General features: G+C 46.7%; 1 protein-coding gene across 9 annotated transcripts in view; it reads left to right on the top strand.

The window, feature by feature from the left end:
* Positions 1–222: 222 nt before the first annotated feature.
* The window catches only part of CRACR2B (calcium release activated channel regulator 2B), a 49,591-nt gene continuing 32,500 nt past the window's right edge, over positions 223–17,313 (top strand). For 8 of the 9 annotated variants that reach the window (XR_001413741.1, XR_001413742.1, XM_014957631.1 and 5 more), the window contains exons 1-2: positions 223–324; positions 12,740–12,853. Coding sequence is in view for 6 of the 9 variants with exons in the window: in XM_014957631.1 (XP_014813117.1) it covers positions 12,846–12,853 (8 nt within the window). In the remaining 3 variants the exon portion in view is untranslated. The remainder of the gene's footprint in view (positions 325–12,739; positions 12,854–17,313) is intronic. The other variant, XM_014957634.1, reaches the window with a different exon arrangement.

Below are 17,313 nucleotides of genomic sequence, written 5' to 3'. Positions count from 1 at the left end.
CGCCGAAGTTGAGCTTTCTCCCCTAAAGCAGGGGAGGCGCCGGGCGATGGGGGCGATGCCGGGGGAGCGGCTGCCCGCAGGGACGGGCGCGCAAGCCCCGGGTTTCCTGACTTTTGGGGGAGGTTTGTGGCCGGGGCGGGGGGGGAGGTTTGTGGCGGCTGCTTTATCCCGGGGGGCGGGCGGAGGCGGCGGGAGCCGGCCCCGGGCCGTGCGGCGGGGTTTCCCTCGCTCATTTCCGGGTCGGGGCCGCCTCCAGCGCTCGCGGCGGCTCCGCTCCCCGGGGCAGGGCGGCCGCAGGTGCCTGCTCCCCCTTGGCCGGATCAGGTAAGGGCTGCGAGGGGCTCCCCGGGGCGGGCTGAGGGCGGTGTGTCCCTGGGGACGGGTCCCCTCGGCGGGGCGGTCTCCCCTCGCCGTTTTACACGGCCGTGGGCCGGCGGGCAGGACCCCCTCGGGGGCCCGAGCCCGCCGGGGCAGGCGAGGTGTTGGGGAGCGGCCGCCACAGCGAAGGGCCCTGGCGGCGCCTTCGCCCCTGCCTGGTCGGGCTCCCCCGTCCCTCCGCCGCGGCTGAGGGGAGAAGGGAGCGGAGGGTGGGGGGCCTCCGTGTGCTCCCCCCCGTGTGCTCCGTGTCCTGGCCTGTCTGGAGCGACCCACCGGCCTCGTCCCCAGCTGCCGGTGGTCCCCCGCCGGAGAAGGACGGGGACGGAGGATCCCCGTTCCTGTGCAGAGCCCCCCCCTCTCTGCCACACACCGCTCCTCGGCTGTGGCTGCCACCCTGGGAGGGGGAGAGCTGCCCTGGCGGGGTCTGGGCCGGGGGGGCTGCCGACCCTCCCACCTTCTCCCCTCTTCTCTTGCTCTGAAGTCTGCAGCCTCCTTTGAGCTGAGTTCAGGGGCTTTGGTCCCGTGTGCTGCATCCGAATGGAGATCTTTCATTTTCTCGGGTATTTCCAGCATCCTCTGCTCAGGGAACATTCTTTCTTGTCACGCTCCAGGTGCAGGTGACACCCCACGGTAATGCCGTGGGTCCCGATGGCAGCTGCCTTAGTGCTGCTTCTCCTTATCTTTGAAAGGAAAAAATAAGCAGAGCTTTCCCTCTCCTAAGACTGCAGCGTCTTTCTCTTTAACATCCCGTGCGCATGGGATGCACTTTGGTGAACTTGGGTGTTGAACCTCGGGTCCTTCCTGTAGGACTTCCTGAAAACAGCCAAGGGGAAAAGAGGCCAGCAGTCGCCAGCCTCGGACACGGGGACATGGCTGTGCTCAGGAATATCCTGAGGAGGCAGAATAATCCAAACAGTTTACTTGTTTAGATGTGACCCATTGAGTCCTTGCTTATTCCAGTGGAGATGGTAGCTGTTGCGCGTCAAGGGGCTCTCAGAAAACCAGTAACTTCTAGCCTTGCCTTAGCCAGGTTTAGGGGCAACTGCATCTTATTTTTCATGTTCTAGAGCTATATTTATTTCTGAGGATCTTATAAGCAGGTATATACAGATGTGTATATGTATATACATACTCCTGAAGAAATTGCTTTTCTAGATCAAACAGACAGTCTAGTCTGTCCATTCACTGGCCAATTCAGGTGGTCCAGAGGAGGTTCTGATAAACTGCAATGGGCTGGAGTGGAAGAATCCTGTCTTTGCCTTGGCATCCTGCTGCACAGAGACTGATATGAGGCCTCAGGCATAAAATTTTAGGACCCTTCATACAATGGTATAAAATCTCTCTGAAGTTGGACAATGTTGTTCTTGTTCTCCAGAGCATCACTCTTCTCTTGGTCTCTGTGTGGCAAACTAAGCTGGGTAGTACAAACTATCTGATTGGAAAGTCTGCTTGGCTGTTTTGTCACCATCAAATAAGAAAATTTCTCCCTCCACCCCAATTTGATGCACCCAATGAATCAAGACCCTGCCATCTACTGATCTGAAGATTGTATTGCCCAGGAGGACTCCATGTGGGACTGTCTGTAGCAGCACACAGACAGTGCTGGGGAGCTGCTGTTGCTTGTGACTTTGACAGGCAGCTTCAGAGAATGAACTAATGCAATGAGGACGATTGGCAGTGACATAAATCATATAGGCACAGCTCCATGCACAATGTTCTTCATGGTCAGAGCGCTTTACAAATATTGATCCTTATGTAAAATAAACTAGGTTTGGTTTCCATAATATAGCTCACATGTTACTGTCTATAGCTCACATGTTCCTCACTGTCTAAATCTTTTTGAATTGATAAGACTGCTCTGAGGACTGAATCCTCCCACCTCTCCTCGCCTGCCTGCAGGAGCTCATCTCGGATTTAAAGACAGTGGTGAGAAACTTCAGCTGTACCAAATGCGTTGCCTTCCACCGAGTGGAGCAGCAGCTCCCCTGTTCCTGCCAGAACCTTTGCATGCTGTCCACATAAAGTCTGAGGTGGAAATACTTGGTTTACTTTGAATGTCTGAGTCTTGAATGGTCCGTTTTGTTGTTGCATCAAAATGGCAGAACTTGAACTATCTGTAAGGCTTTCTGTACTTTATCACTGGGTATCCTTTGAGGTGTGAAATTTCTTAGCTGATGCTGAGAAAGATTTCCCCTTGCATGGACCTAATTGCACATTTTGCTAAGCAAACCTGGCCTCTGCAGCTGTGCAAGGAGCACTGGGGTGGATTCACCAAGTATTCCTTGCGTGCTTCTGCTCTGGCAACGAGCATGATGTGCTCTTCTCAGGCCATATGTTCAAAAGGTTTGCCAGCACTAAGCTTTTAAAAAAATCATCAGCCAGACATTAAAAAAAAAAAAGTGCCATGGGATAACATAAGTGGTTTGTGGTTTGTTTTTTTTTTAAACTATGTTTTAAATTTAATTTTTATGCTGATTTGTGATTGTCTTGGAGATTAACAACATGTTGAGTAGGACTTAGGAGGTGATTGTCCCCCTGTACTCAGCACTGGTGAGGCCCTACCTCAAGTACTGTGTCCAGTTTTGGGCCCCTTACTACAAAAAAAGACATTGAGGTGCTGGAGTGGGTCCAGAGAAGGGTAACAATGCTGGTGTGGGGTCTGGGGGGTAAGTGTTATGAGGAGAGGCTGAGGGAGCTGGGGTTGTTCAGCTTGGAGAAAAGGAAGCTGAAGGGAGACCTTATCGCTCCTGAAAGGAGGGTGTAGAGAGGCAGGGGTCGGTCTCTTCTTGCAAGTCACAGGCGATAGGACAAGAGGAAACGGCCTCAAGTTGCACCAGCGGAGGTTTAGATTGGATATTAGGAAAAATTTTTACACTGGAAGCGTTCTTAAGCATTGGAATGGGCTGCCCAGGGAAGTGGTTGGGGCACCATCCCTGGAGGTATTCAAAAGACGGGTTGACACGGTGCTGGGGGACATGGTTTAGTGATGGTTTTTTATCAGTTAGGTTGATGGTTGGACTAGATGATCTTAAAGGTCCCTTCCAACCTAGACAATTCTATGATTCTGCATGTCAGTATAAGCTGCCAGGAATGCTTGAATCTCAGTATTTCACTTGACTGCAGACCTAGAGGCCTCGAGTAGAATAACAAGTATTGTGAGCTTTGGGAGAAAACGATGCCAAACCTCAGGTTAACAGCTGCTGTGCGTAGGTTGTGGTACTGTAAACTTTAAAATGATGTCTGGAGCCATGGTGGGCTTTCCCGTGCTTTGTTCAGGTTGGGGTAATGTGATTGGGAAGCCCTGTGGACTTGTGTTTTCCTCTTAACCAGTGTCACAGAGCACTAAAGCAGGAACAAATACTGTCTTGTGCTCTTAGAGACTGAGTTTAATCGGGGTGGGGGGTGGAGGAAATGGGGTATGGTACAACACTCTGGAAGGGTACAGTGCTCTCCTCTGGTTGATGTAACTGTAGGAAAATCTGTCAAGTGATAAGATTGAGAGCAAAGAAGCTTGTAACATCCCCGCTTTCTATCTAGTGACATGTGTGATGGCAGTTAACTGAGCAGAGGTGTCATCTGAAGGAGGAGCAGTTGTTCCTGCTTCTCTAGTTTTAATCTTAAGACTTTGTATCACTTTTCTGCACCAGTTAATGGCCCCACCTATGTGGAAAGGACTACCTGATTCAGAAAGATGTTTGCGGATTACATACACCTGAAAGCCCCACAGGAAAGGTTTGTGTTGTTCTGAGGATGGCAGGAGACTTCTAAAAATGTGCCTGGGAGTCCTGAACCTCTTGACACCTGCTGTGGTGGTCCAGTGCTGTCTGGGCATGGGGCTGGCCCAAGCTTGTGATGCTGGTAAGATCCTGGCAGAATGCAAAGTTGTCACTGTTCACAGCAGATGATGTATCATGGGCTGAGTCAACCTGCATTTCTGAAGAGGAGATGGGAGTATGAGTAAGGGGAGAGCTCTTAAGACCTCTTCTATGGCTTTTTTTAAAGAATTAGCCTTTAGCACATATGCTGGATGAAGGCTAACACAGTGCAGTTGGGGCTTGAAAAATGTAGAGTCCAGGTGTTGTAGCTGTGCAATCACAGTAGCTGTTTATTGCTTCCTCTCAAGCTCTTAAAACGAATAACAAGCAGGATATCTACAGGCTTCTGGAGGAGTAGGACTGGTAGCTGTGTGGTGTTAAAAATAATTTTGTGGAATGTCTAAATATGTTATTTAGGCCATGGAAAGCAAACCTTTTGGGAAAAAATCCAGCTATGTCTGGGTATAGCTGGGTGATTCCAGCCTCTGCAAGAGGAGGGTTAGAAGCAGATTTCAGGCTCTCAGACTAGCTGTAAGCACTCAGCTGGGTGTAGTGGGAGCTTGGGAGACATGCAGGTGTGTGGAGGCACATCTAATGTGTAATACAGGAAAACATGGTGACCCTTGCTGTTGTAGTAGCTGACTACCTCTCCATCTCACTCAGCAAAACATTTCTGAGTAAGAGTAGTGCCTTTATCTGCCTCAGTTTCCCCTCTATAAAATGAAGAGGAGGAAACCAAGCTCATCTGCTCGTCTGGGAATTTAAGCTGTAGGTTGACAGCATGATGGATGTTGAAGTCATCTCTCTGGACAAATGGTCTGACTCCCTGTAAAATAAAATTGACTGGCTTATTTATAGGCAAGGACTAGCATGGCTGCCCTGTGTATAGGGCAGGTGAGCTGTACACCTGTGCTAGCAGCTGAGGCAGAGGTGAGGTGTCTAAATATTGCTGAGCCTTATTTTCCCCATAACTCTTGCTTGTGGGCTAAACGTCCAGTGGTTTGTGTGGTGGGACAGGCAGGCCAACAGAGCCATCCTGCTCTGGTGTGAATTGCTGCAGCCTGAAGCTCCTGCCCTCTGCCCAGCTCCTCTCCTCCGCATGTCAGCTGCTGAGCTTTGCCCAAGAAATAGGATGAGAGACATTAATGCTTAGATAAGATAATAGTGTGATGAAATCCTTGTTACGCAGGTGTGGCTAGATGCTGGCTGGGATTTGTGCAGGTCTAAGGAACAGCCAGGCATTGCAGCTGTGGGGAGGGTTGCAAATCCTCTTTAAAACATGGAGGCTTGATGCTGGAGCCCAAAGGGGAAGGTAGGTGCACCTGAGGTGTGAGAGTGAAGGAACTGGAGCCCAAAGGGGAAGGTAGGTGCACCTGAGGTGTGAGAGTGAGAGAGCCACCCAGTAAACCTGCTGTGTGTTCCTCTGCCTGTGTTCTGCGGACTCTGGTGTAGATGTTGCTCCATGAGCAGCTCCATCAGCTTGGTGTTCTCTGAGCAGGGCTGTGTGGGTGCCCTGGTGTCTGTCAGGGCTGAGGACCTCCTCAGCAGCAGCGCTGCCAGAACCTCTCTCTTCGCCTATCAGGTTTTTGAAGTTCAAAGGTATCTGTTGTCCTGAACTGTGCTGTTCTGTCTGAGATCATGGCAACTAGGGAAAGAATTCAGATGCATTGGTGGGAAAAAGGATGCATGCAGATGCCCCCCCAAATGCACGTGTTTCTTCCATTGCACGCTTTGCTCCTGTGCTTGAGAGCTGCCTTCCCTCTTCCTCACCCTCTTTGCCTCTTAAAGGAGTTGGCAAGATCTCTGCTCTACCTTTCCTTCCTCCCAAACACGTAACCAGAGGAGTGATCCTCTGCTCTGGTACAGATGCAGAAATCCCTTTGATTTAATGAGTTTCATATGGCACAAAAAGAGTCTTGCTTTCCATGCAAATCTGGTCGCTCAGTCAAAGCTGCTAAATGCAAATGGACCACTTGTGGCTGTTCCCTCTGGGAAGAGTGGTGTGGGCTTTATGTAAAGCGTCAAGATAAGACCTCAGGAGCTCAGAGAGCAGAGCAATGCGCAGATTTGTGCTGGAGAGAGGTCAGCGTGGCTGTAGCTCATTCACAACCTGTTTCCGGACTCATGAGGTGGGATACCAGGCAGGGGGATATCTCAAGCTGTCAGTATCAAAGAAATAAGCATTTATAGAAGTGGATTAACATTTATTAGTTCTGAGTATGTGGAGGTTGGTCGGTTATTCTCTCCCCTCTCTCCTTACCACCTCCCTGCTGCATCCAAGTGCGGAATCAGCGCCGACTGTGATTTGGTGACTCAACCTGTTCTGACGCCTGGATCCCTTTCCTCTATTCAGGTTGGGCAAATAACCTTCAGTCTGTAATCATGCTTGAGAGCTCTTGCCATTGCCCTAGATATGGGGAGCTCTAATGATGCTTAGATTGGCTTAATACATTTCGATATGAAACTCCACTTCTCTGAACAACAAATGTTGCATGTGGGGAACGGTATTCAAGTGTCTTTACTAAATCAAAACCTTTTTTGGCATCGGTGGATGAAGCCTTTTTCTTTTCAACGTGTATCACTAAATACACAGGATGTGCAGTATGGCTGAATTAGCATTACTATGGGAACCGTAAGTTTTTGTATTTCCTGACCTTTATCCATGTAACGCTAAGGATTCATTAATGTAGCTCCAAAAAGCTATTTTTTTGTGTTTGATAAGGTTTTTTGTTCTGGTCAGTACTAAAAGAAGCTTTATAAAGGACACTAGGAGGAAATTAGAAACAGGACAGGCTGCGAGGTGCAGAAGAGCAGTTGGGTCCCCTTTTTTGTGCTGTTCTAGCAGCATCCCAGCTGAGGCACGGTTCAGTGTTGAGCATCGCCTCTGCAGCAATGGTATACAAAATGGTGAGTAAACTCTCCTGCTCAGAGGCAGGTACCTCACTTGGTTGGTATTTGTTTGTTTTTTTGGCCTCAGCTACATTGCTGGAGCCTGCCCCTGTCCTGGGGGTGAGGCAAGGCTGAGCCTGTGAGGAGAGGAGAAATTATGGTCCTGGTTGGAGATGAGCAGGGCTGCTCTCCGACAGCATAGAGCCCTCCCAGATGGCTCGAGGGAGCTCGCTGGCCGTGTTAAATCTGTATTTATAAATATGTGTAGTAGTCTTCATGTCCATCTTTTAGTCTAGGTTATGAAATAACCATCTTAAAACATGTGGGGAAGGACCCACCTTTACCTTTGCTTTCTGCAGGTCCCACCTTCACTTGCTGCTGGGAGGATGGGGCTATTTAGAGCTCCTCTGTTTGCAGGTTGATGAGGTCTCTGCTGTTCAGATACCAGCTGGAGTCTTCTCAGTGGGAATCTCCGGAAGAGTGGTTTTTGCTCGTGACTTGTATGGCAAAGCTTGTTTGCTGGGCAAATATTATCCTTGAGGGCTGACACAAAGAGGCTTTTGGGGCAGGGTTGAGCAAAGGGGACAAGACTGTACCAGCCTGCCAGGGTCTCAACACACTCTTTTTTTTTTTTTTTTTTTTTTTTTTTTATTTCCCCCCACCCAAGCCTTCCAGCCAATTAAGGAAGATGTAAAAGGCTAATCAGCTCTAATCTGTGATCTTGTTTAATGTCAGGAAAAAAAACGTCTTTCTACAACCCCTTTTTTTTTTTTTTTTTTTTTTTTTTTATGGTCACCTCCCAGGAAGTCCTCAGGTTTAACTAGTGGGAGCTGACACAGCTCAGGGCGGCTTCATGCCACCTGGAGGCCTTGGAACTGCCATTGAGCAGCAAATCCCCATCAGCAGCTCCAACTGTCAGCGGGCAGGGGTGGCTTTGCTTCCTTTCAGGGGTGCTGTGGTTTATAGGAGCACTTTGGGCAGTGACAGGATAGACAATGGTATCTCTGGTTGCTTTAGTGAGAGAGTCCTGGAATGTGCACCCCACCCCTGGGGTGTATTTTACGGTGCTTTGGAAATATGCTCCTTGCATTCTCATCTTATACTTTACTTCTCTTTTTTCCTAAGCTCTCTGTGCTTCTCTTTGTGAAACAGGTTGCCAGCTATGTAAAAGTGGAATTAAACTTGAGGCAGGATTCACAGGGGTAGTTTCCAGCCTTGCCCTTGTTGAAATCAGAGAGGAGGTAGGCAGTGAGCTACCTACAAGCACAGTAAGAATTCCTCAGGGAAGGTAAGTTCAGCGTGAGACAAGGGATCATCTGCTTTCTTACCACTTCTTCCCCTCGTGCCTAAGGCAGCTCAGAAACAAACCCTTCTCCTTCACAGCTGTGCATGAGGCAGGATTACAAAGAATTTAAGTTGGGAGCTTAATGGCAGGTTTTCTTGTTCTGCTTTCTGAACCGATGGCTACTAGCCTACGTTGGAAAAGGGATGAGATGCGTAGGGAGCATTGCAAACCACACCTCCTCCCTTGGACCTGCTCTGATACTCTATTTACAGTGGCAGTGTGTGCTCTCTCCTAGCTTTTTTGCTGCGGAGTACGTTGCCGGTTCCAGGGAAGGGGAGTGTTAATGTCCTGCTGCTGGAGGTATTTGGGGACACCTGCAGAGAGAGAAAATTAGGTGGTTCAATGGGGTGGAGGGGAGGGAAGAAAGTCTGTCTCATTCGGGTAAGGAATTATTTGAGTAGAAGGAAATCCGAACAAGTTTGCAAGTTGCTGTGTCTCCGCTGAGTTTCTCCCTGGGAACTCTCTGTTCTGACTCCCTGCATTTGCTTTATTTAAGGCAGCAGGGCGCAGTGGCATTGCGTAGCGCTGCAGAAAACGGTCGTTATTCCCAGGGTAGAGGAAGGAAAATTTATTGATCGGTTTTCAGGAGCTGAATTAACAAGGTGCTTAATGAACAGATGGTTAACACTTCAATTCAGATCACCCAAGGTCTTGCAAATGTTGAACTGAAGAAACTTGCTTTCAGGTCTGATGTAGTTCTGCAGGTGGCTTAACTAATTCCTGGTGATCCACTGATTTGGGAAACTGCTGATTTAGAGTAATAGCTGCGATGGTTACATTTTAAAAACTTAAGGGTAAAAAGTAAATGCTTAGAATATGCGGGATTGTGATGTTTTCTTATGAAATTGGTGTCTTGAGCTGGTTAGCTTAAGGATTTTCTGTTGCATACTTTCTGAAGACTTAGACATTTTTCTTTAAAAACATTTTTCAGTAAATTTTCCACTAATATCTCATAAGCATAGCTATTCCTGCCCCCCCATTTTCTGTAATCCTACATCAGTGTTGCTGCGGTGGGCTTCTGACTCGGTGACAGCTTTTGTCATAGGGGAATATTTCCCCCCGTTAATAATTTCACCTTTCCCAGAACAAGTTGAGCAAAAGCACTTCTCGGACAGCATCTGCTTCTGAGTTTGCTTCAGCTTCTTCTTGGAAGGAAAAATCTTTGTTCTGGTATTGCATGGGCAGCTAGAATCTGAGGCCTCAAAGGGAAGTCTGATTTGAGTTTGGCACCCATGTTATGGCAGTGATAGTTGTGCAGAGAGGCCTGACCTTTTGCTATTGGAGCACCAACTTCAGTTCATAGGACTGTCCTTGGTGAAAACACAGCAAATGCTGTGGTTCTTTTGGTAGGAGACTCTGTGTACTTTGAGGGTGGTTGGGGCTGATGAGAAAGCAGCCCGTATTCATGCTGAGGAATGGCTAACCTGAACCAGCACTGTGCCTCCAGCAGCAGCTAATGGCAGATACCCTTGTCTTCCCAGCATAAATGTGTAATGGTATTTCCCCAGTACACTCTTTGTTTGTGGCTCAGAAATTTTTCACCAAAACAGATGTTTTGTGTAATAGGCCTTTATGGACAAACTCAGGGAAGAAAAAAGCCAGCCACTTCTGCAGTCCCTGAGTGCCTGTGACATCCTCAGCATCCCGTGTCAGCGAGTCCCAGGCTTTAATGGTGTGCAGAGGAGTGCTTTCTCCTGTCTGATGTGCATATGCCACCAGCCAGTTTTGTCTGGGGATCCTGGATTCTTTTCTTAAAGAAGACAGTGACTGGGGACAATTCCTCAGCATCTCTACTCTCTGGGAATTGGTTATGCAGGCTATTCCACAAAAAGCAAAGTTTTGCATTTGAAGCTTTGTGTATCCATTAGAACTAAAGTCCACTTAGTCAGCAAAAGGCTGTTTATGCATAATATAATTTTGCTCTTGAAGTGCTTCAAGGACACTGATGGAGTGTGTCTAGCTCTCTGCCAGCACAGGTGTGCCTCGTTTCAGCTTGAATTTTCTCTACAGGACGCCTGTAGAGCGTGGTTGCATTCCTGAGGGCAGGGGGAGAGCTTTGTGTACTGGTGCCTCTGCTGCTCTCAGGGTGCCAAAGAAGTCTCCACAGCAGCATTTCTGCTGACGTGTCCTTGCTGAGCTGCAGCAGCCAAGGTAGTGCTCATCGTGTGTCGAGTTTTCCTGGATGACACCTTAGCTGTTCAATAACTAGTGGCACGAATCCAGCAGAAGCGTGCTGACTTATGGTTGTCTCTGGTATAAGCTGCTCTGCACCCAAGTGCTCCCTTTGCTAAAGGGGCAGGTAAGGCAGAAGCAATGTTGATTTGAACAGGCTGAAGAGCTGCCTTGGATTTATGTAATTTCCTGTAAAGACTGTTTGAAGAGCTTTGAATCTCAGCTTAGGTCTGGAGCTTGTCTTCCTTGTGGGGCGTTTCTGTCTGCCACACCAGCCCTTGGAAAAGAGGAACAGAGGAGAGCAGGGTTCTCCTTTGCTTGGCCTCCCAGTGCTCAGTTTTCACTTTGAATCAAAAATGATCCAGTGTGTCTGATGTCAAGTGTCAAGTTCTCTGTCTTCTTGCCTCCTTTTCCCACCTCTGGGCTGGCAAAGAAAGTTTGTTTGCCTCCTGTCTACCTGCCTCACCAGAGCAGAGCCCCCACTCTACAGCCAACGTGCAGGTGTAGCCTACCCTCTGATTGCTGAACCCAAAGCAGCATCTACCTCCAATTTCACAACCGCATTAGCAGTGCTTAGCTAACATGGATAAAGGCTATATTATTTCTTCACAGCTAAAATAACCTATCTTTCTCAATTATGTTCTTGAGCTGCTTGTCTCTGTCCTCCAACAACTGCATATTTGTGGTAGAACGTTAACGACAGCAGCACCAGTGGGAAACTTGAGCAATAGCTCAGAGTCTTTTCTACTTGACTACGTGCATGATATTTACTTACTGCTGGCTAGGCACATCCTTTGTGGATGTGCAGCATGATCTCCATCCAGCCTATGAAAATACAATTAATTCTTCTTGAAGTGAAAGGGTACAATATTGCTGGTTTTCCATTCCTCTGCTGCTGTGGTATATAATCTTTACGTTGCATTGTATGAGATACGGGATATGTTCTGTTCTGTCTCTTTAAAGAACAAAAGTTTCATGAAACCTGTACGCCTTTATAAAAAGGAAAAGAATTTGTAAAAATTAGTTGTTTTTAAACTAGCTGTCAGTATTTGTCATGTCTTATTGCAGGCACACTCTTTATTTTCTGAAAAATCAGCTGTGTGCTGGTTGTGTTGTCAGATCCAAGACCATTAGCTGTTTATGGAAAAAATGTGGTTTGGATTTTGGTTTTAATTGCGGAGAATTAATTCTTGGCCCAAATATTGTTAGAGGAAAAACTGATGCTTTCTCTCTCCGCTCCCCAAGCAAAACAACCCAACAAAGCCAAACCCCCGATCAGTCGGAGCGGCTCCAGTGGGACCACGCGCCCTCGGTGTTTGCAGTGCCAACACGGCCACACTGTGCCAGTGTGCGAGAGCTGCCAAGTGCCCCTGCCTTGCCATGGGTACAGTTGGGGGGTGGCGCCTGGGTGTGATGATTTGTGGCAATTTCTGATGGAAAGAATATTGTTTTAGTATGTTGTGGATACCTGTCTGTGTTTCTGCATGGCAATTTATTTTTTTTTTTTAAGCAAAGATCAAGAAGTTGGTAAGATCAGTCATAAAAAAGTGTTCCTCTGAACTTTGGTGAGGGAAATGGTGAATAGCAGCAGAGCACTTTTTTTATGATGCTGTTGAAACTGACGGAGCCCTTTGCAGCTCCCCGTGTTTCTGGGATATACCTGCGTAGCGTGCTGGCATACCCCATGATGAAGTCATCCATCGATATTGCAGCAGGAGTTAGCTCAGGGCTATCAAGCTGGGCTAATCTCCTGCTGAGTAAACAACACAAAGGTTCCTGGATTTGTTCCTGTTTCCTTAAAGGGATACAATCAAGTGCAGGCAATTAAAAGAGAGAGTGAGTGAAGTGTAGCTCTAGATATTACACCTGATTTCAGGCTCTCTGCCCAGGGTGTGTATGGGTTTTCCTAGGCTTTTTTAAAAAAAAAAAAAAAAAAAAAAACCTTGCAAAACAATTGATGTTTTTCTAATTTTTCAGTGTATTTCTTTTCCTGCCGTTCCCGTTGGGAAGGGAGAGCCCAACAACCACCCAAACAAATTCCAAACAATGGAAACAAATTTCCTAGGGAAGGGAAAGAGCAAAATTAATTTTGAATAAAGTACACTGAGAAATAACTCTTTTTCTTTATTTTTCTTCCCAGCTTTTTCAGACACAGTGACAGAGCCTTTTGAAATAATTTCCACCAAAAGGGTGCCCGGGTCCTTTGAGCAGCTTTTGGAAATTCAGCCTGTGTGGAAGCCAATTTGATGCAGAGGTCAGTGTTGTCCCCTGGCAAGACCTCTGCTCTGCCTTCACCTGGTCAGATTTGTACAGCTGTAATTTTGTCAATGCATTTAAAATATGTGCTTTTTGCATACAACTAGGATAATAATTGTAAATACATGTATTTGATCACTGAATCCCACAATACTGTAAAATTTGGGATGTGTAGATGTGACTGTGTCCCACAAGGAGCACTTTTTATAGTAATTATTGGCTTTCAGAACGTTGGGAGAGAAAGGAAGGTAAAGCAAACAGACCAAGTGGCTTATGGTTGGTATAAAATGGTATAAGGACCTGTGAAGTGTTTATTGCCCTTTTCTTCTAAAATGTACCTGTTCTCACCTGCTCCTGAGTGATGCTCCCATCCTGTGAGCAAGCAACAAATGCTTTGTACTGCCACATCTTGGCAGGCTTCTGCTGTGTGTTTGTAATTTTCTGAGGCAACAGGCTTCTGCTGCAGGGATCCCTTACCCCAGCCCTTCATCTCCCCTTTCTCTAATGCCTTCTCCTGCATGGGATCAAACCTGTCTCATCCAGAGTATGCGTAAAGAGCATTATCAATGCACACCTAAACATCTGGTGAATTCCTCCCTTTAAAGTTGTAAGACTGTTTTTCTGCACCAGGAGTAGAAAGGAAAGGGTGTGTGTGTGCTTCTGATCTGTGTAAATAAATGGTTTAAATATTTAGCTTTAGTATGGGGGTGTTTTTGTTGTTTCTAATAATATTGTCTTAGGCAGAGATGCAGGAGGTCGTCTTCTGGGAAATTTCCCAGCAAGTATCTAAGCACTTTAGTTTGTGGTACACCTTGAACACCTACTATGTACCTGTAATGATTCTTCTTTAACATTGCCTTCTACCACTGTGTCACCAAAAATTCAGGGGTGCATGAAAGCAAAAACCTACTTTCCCTTATAGCTCAACAGGATGCAACTACTGGATTTGCTCTGTAATCCTGGGTAAGCCACTTAAGCCAGTTGTGTTTAGTTTTTCCTCCTTCGTTAACTGTTGATTCATTGTCTTGCATTGGGGCAGGACTGCTAGGAATGCTGTGTGTTCAGTGTGTATACAATGCCCTGCAGCGAGACTGGGGTCATCTGAGGACCAGCTGTGAAAAATTTGGCTGTGCTCCCCACTTTCCTCTTTGTCTTCAGGCTGTGGAAAAAAAACACCCCAAAAACCCCCAAAGTTGTCACATGCACACAGTGGTCACGGTCACATAGATAAGGGCTTGGCTCTTGATTGCGTTTCAGCCATGACTTCTCTTTACCTCTTGAACACTGCTTACTGCTACAACAAGAAGCTTTCTGAGACAATTAATTGGAAGCCATGATCCTGTAATGCTACCTTAAAAGTCGTATCTACCCTTTCCAGGAAAAGCACCTTGAGTCTGTTCTTCTGTTTGTTTAAATTTGCAATTTCTTCAAGTTCTGTGTTCAAGTTTTTCATTCTTCAGCTTTGAGGCTTTGAAACTATTTTGATGCTTGAGTTTCACATGTAATTATCAGTCTCCAGGAACTGAGTCTTAAAATAAAGTGCCAGCTGTCACAAGCATCAGAATCAAATTGGAGGAGCTGACAATCCATAAGCATAGGCAGGTGATGTGACTTACCCAGGGCCATATGGCAAGCTGAATCAGGATTAAAATTCAGGTCTTGTGATTTCTGCAAAGAATGCCATGCCCATGGGATCCAGATGACTTTCTGGCACAGCTTTGCACAGGACAAACTACAGTTTATGCTTCAGGTGGTTAAAATATGCACATAAGACTGGTCTGAGTTACCTCTGTGTAGAAACACAAGACCTGGTGTTAGCTGTCTTTACTGGCAGGGGAATTTCCTGTTCTGTGCTGTGTCTGAGATCTATGTTTGCTTTCTGGGCTCTGGGAAGGTTGTCTTGCAGGAGCAGGTGAATTTTTGCTTGCTGGGCCCCAGCACACACCGTGGTGGGAGATACCTGGTGTAATCCCCAGGTCCTGTGTGCACCAGTCCTCAGCTTTAGTACTCTAATGGACCTCAGCTGTGTTCAAAGTTGTCCTTCAGTGGAATTCTGCATCTTCCCCAGTAGTTTGCAGTGATGATCTGTAACTGAGGAAGGTGTGACAGCACTTGTGAGACTAAGACCTGCTTTGTGCCTCATCTGTGTTGGTACCATGCAATGCCCTTGCAAACGGGGATGGAGACAAAAAGCTTCTCAAAAGCCTCTGGGAGAGAGGTCCGTCAGACCTGCAGTGTATTTTGCTTACTGGGGCTCTCTGATTTGCTGCTTTGTTTCTCTGCGTGTGCTGTCTCGTCACTGACAGAGCCACATCTGGCTTGAAGCCACTTGAAGCAGTTTGAACTAGAGACTTTGCGCTTGAAACATTGAATTAATGGGCTTGGTCTTTTACATGTGAGCAAAATCCTTTCAGACTCTTGTCCATGTCAGGCTCCCAGCTCTTCTAATTAAGAGGTTTTTAGCTCAGCCAGTGTTTGAGAGCTATGGTACAGCTGGGCTTTTGATAAAATGAGGAGATGCTAGAGGTAGGGATGTAATGGGTCCGGTTTCAGCTTGCAAATATGTCTCTGAGAGAGAACAGAACGTCCTCCTTGTACAACCTTTTGTTTGCTGAAGCAGAGCTGGGGAGACGTTGTCTGCGTGGGCTGCTCTGGCTTTTGAAATAGAAATGATGAAGCTGCTAAAAAGTAAGAGAGATCTTCTGGGGACCTCAGTGTCTCTTTGGTGGCTAGAGGGATGTTTTAGAAAACAGGTTTTTTTTATTTGCACTTTTTCATATGGTGGCTGTTTTCTGCAATCCTGTCCTGGCTCTTGTTTTGAACTCCCATTTTGTTTCCTCCCCGGCTGCCGCCCGCACTCTCCGTCTGGTACAGGGTGCTGCTTGTGCTGAGGCAGTGTCTTCATGGAAGAAAAGGATCTGGCAAAAAGCTTCAGCAAGGTGGCCTGTAGCAGGCAATAACTCATCAGTTGGGCTATGTGCTTCCTCGCTGTAATCACCTGTAAAATCTATGCAGCATAAGGTATTTGGGTCTTTTTTTTTTTTATTTCAAGGCCGTGTTTGCAACTTTTACTTGAATGTGAAAAGTAAGCTGGGGTTCTTTCCAACTCCTTAACTATCAACACGTACAGATTTGCCATCAGAAGCAAGCTGACTGTCCAGATAATGGAGAGAATCAAGCTTTAGCCTTCAAATTTTGCTGTGTTGGCTCCATAACACAAAAAGAAGCTTGGTAGGAGAGTTTGTTTGAAAAACTGGAAGAGAGGAAGACCCCCCTTTGCCTTCTCACTTTTCATGCATTTTCCCCTCTTTTCCTCTGCAGTATTCCCCAAAGTTTGTGTCCAGCTCTGTGTCAATTGCTTCACGGGAATGTCTACTTGACTAGAAACCTGTATCATAGGTAGTTTTATTTAAGGTAGCTTTCTGCAGAGTTTCAAAAAAATATATTCTGAAGTGCCACTAAACAGAGGTGCCCTGATAAAACACTGATTTGAAAGGGGGAGTGAAGTGTTCTGCTTGTTCTCTGAAGCAGAACCACCCTCTGGCTCACGAACCAGCGGTAATAAACGGAGTCAAATAGCATGGTGCGTAATTGCCTTCTCCTTTTGTGTCAGCTTCATACACTTCTTGCGTGTGACATTCTTCCTGGCCATCATGCTCTTTGTCCTCCCATTGTACTAAGAGTGCAAGCAGAATTAACTTGTTTGTTATCATGGCATCTGTACGTGGCTTTTAATTTCTTGGAGGTTAAAAAAAAAACACCAAACAAAAAACCCCAACCCTCAAGCCCTCTTTGTCTAGTACTGTTTAAATCTGCTCTCAGCCTGCTTGCACAGCTCACTTCTGCCCTGCAATGCAGAACACAGATCTGCAGAAGCAGAAGTCTAAAGTAATCAGTGCAATAAGACTTAAAAAACGGTGGTGGTGCTACTGAAGAAAAGCTGGAAGGTGTTACGTGGGATCAGTAAGTCGGATTGGGATGGATCGGGGTAGGGGTGTGTTGTATGGGTCTTTACAATCACAGGGCTGTGCTTCAAGGGGTGCTCTCATTCCTAGCCTTTTTGTTTTAGGTACTTGCAAGTAACAGGAATTATTTTCTTTGGCCTCTGAAATGTCTCCATAGTTGTGTGGTTTCCTTCCTATAAAGGTGAATGTTTCAGATTAAAATTCTGTTTGGCAGCTCATGAGCTCTCAAAACAGAGGCTGGGAGGCAAGGAGGGCAGGAGTGCCCAATTTATTAAATTTTTCCCAGTGTAGGAATTGTCTGACCTTTATTTGTGCTGTAATAACATGAAAGGAGATGGAGTTACTATTTGGGAAGTGTTAACAAGAAAATGTCAGAGGCATAAGGCCAGCCAGGGGACCTGGGCAGGAGAGAGCTGGGAGAAGGAGACATTCCTTCTTCTCTTTCCTCCATCACTTACACAGATCTTCTTCTCTGCCTTTGTCCAAGTGGACA

This window comes from Calidris pugnax, unplaced genomic scaffold (assembly GCF_001431845.1).
Source record: "Calidris pugnax isolate Ruff unplaced genomic scaffold, ASM143184v1 scaffold211, whole genome shotgun sequence".
Lineage (NCBI taxonomy): Eukaryota > Metazoa > Chordata > Aves > Charadriiformes > Scolopacidae > Calidris > Calidris pugnax.
Note: the sequence above shows the minus strand (reverse complement) of the source record. Positions and strands in the feature narration are given on the sequence as shown.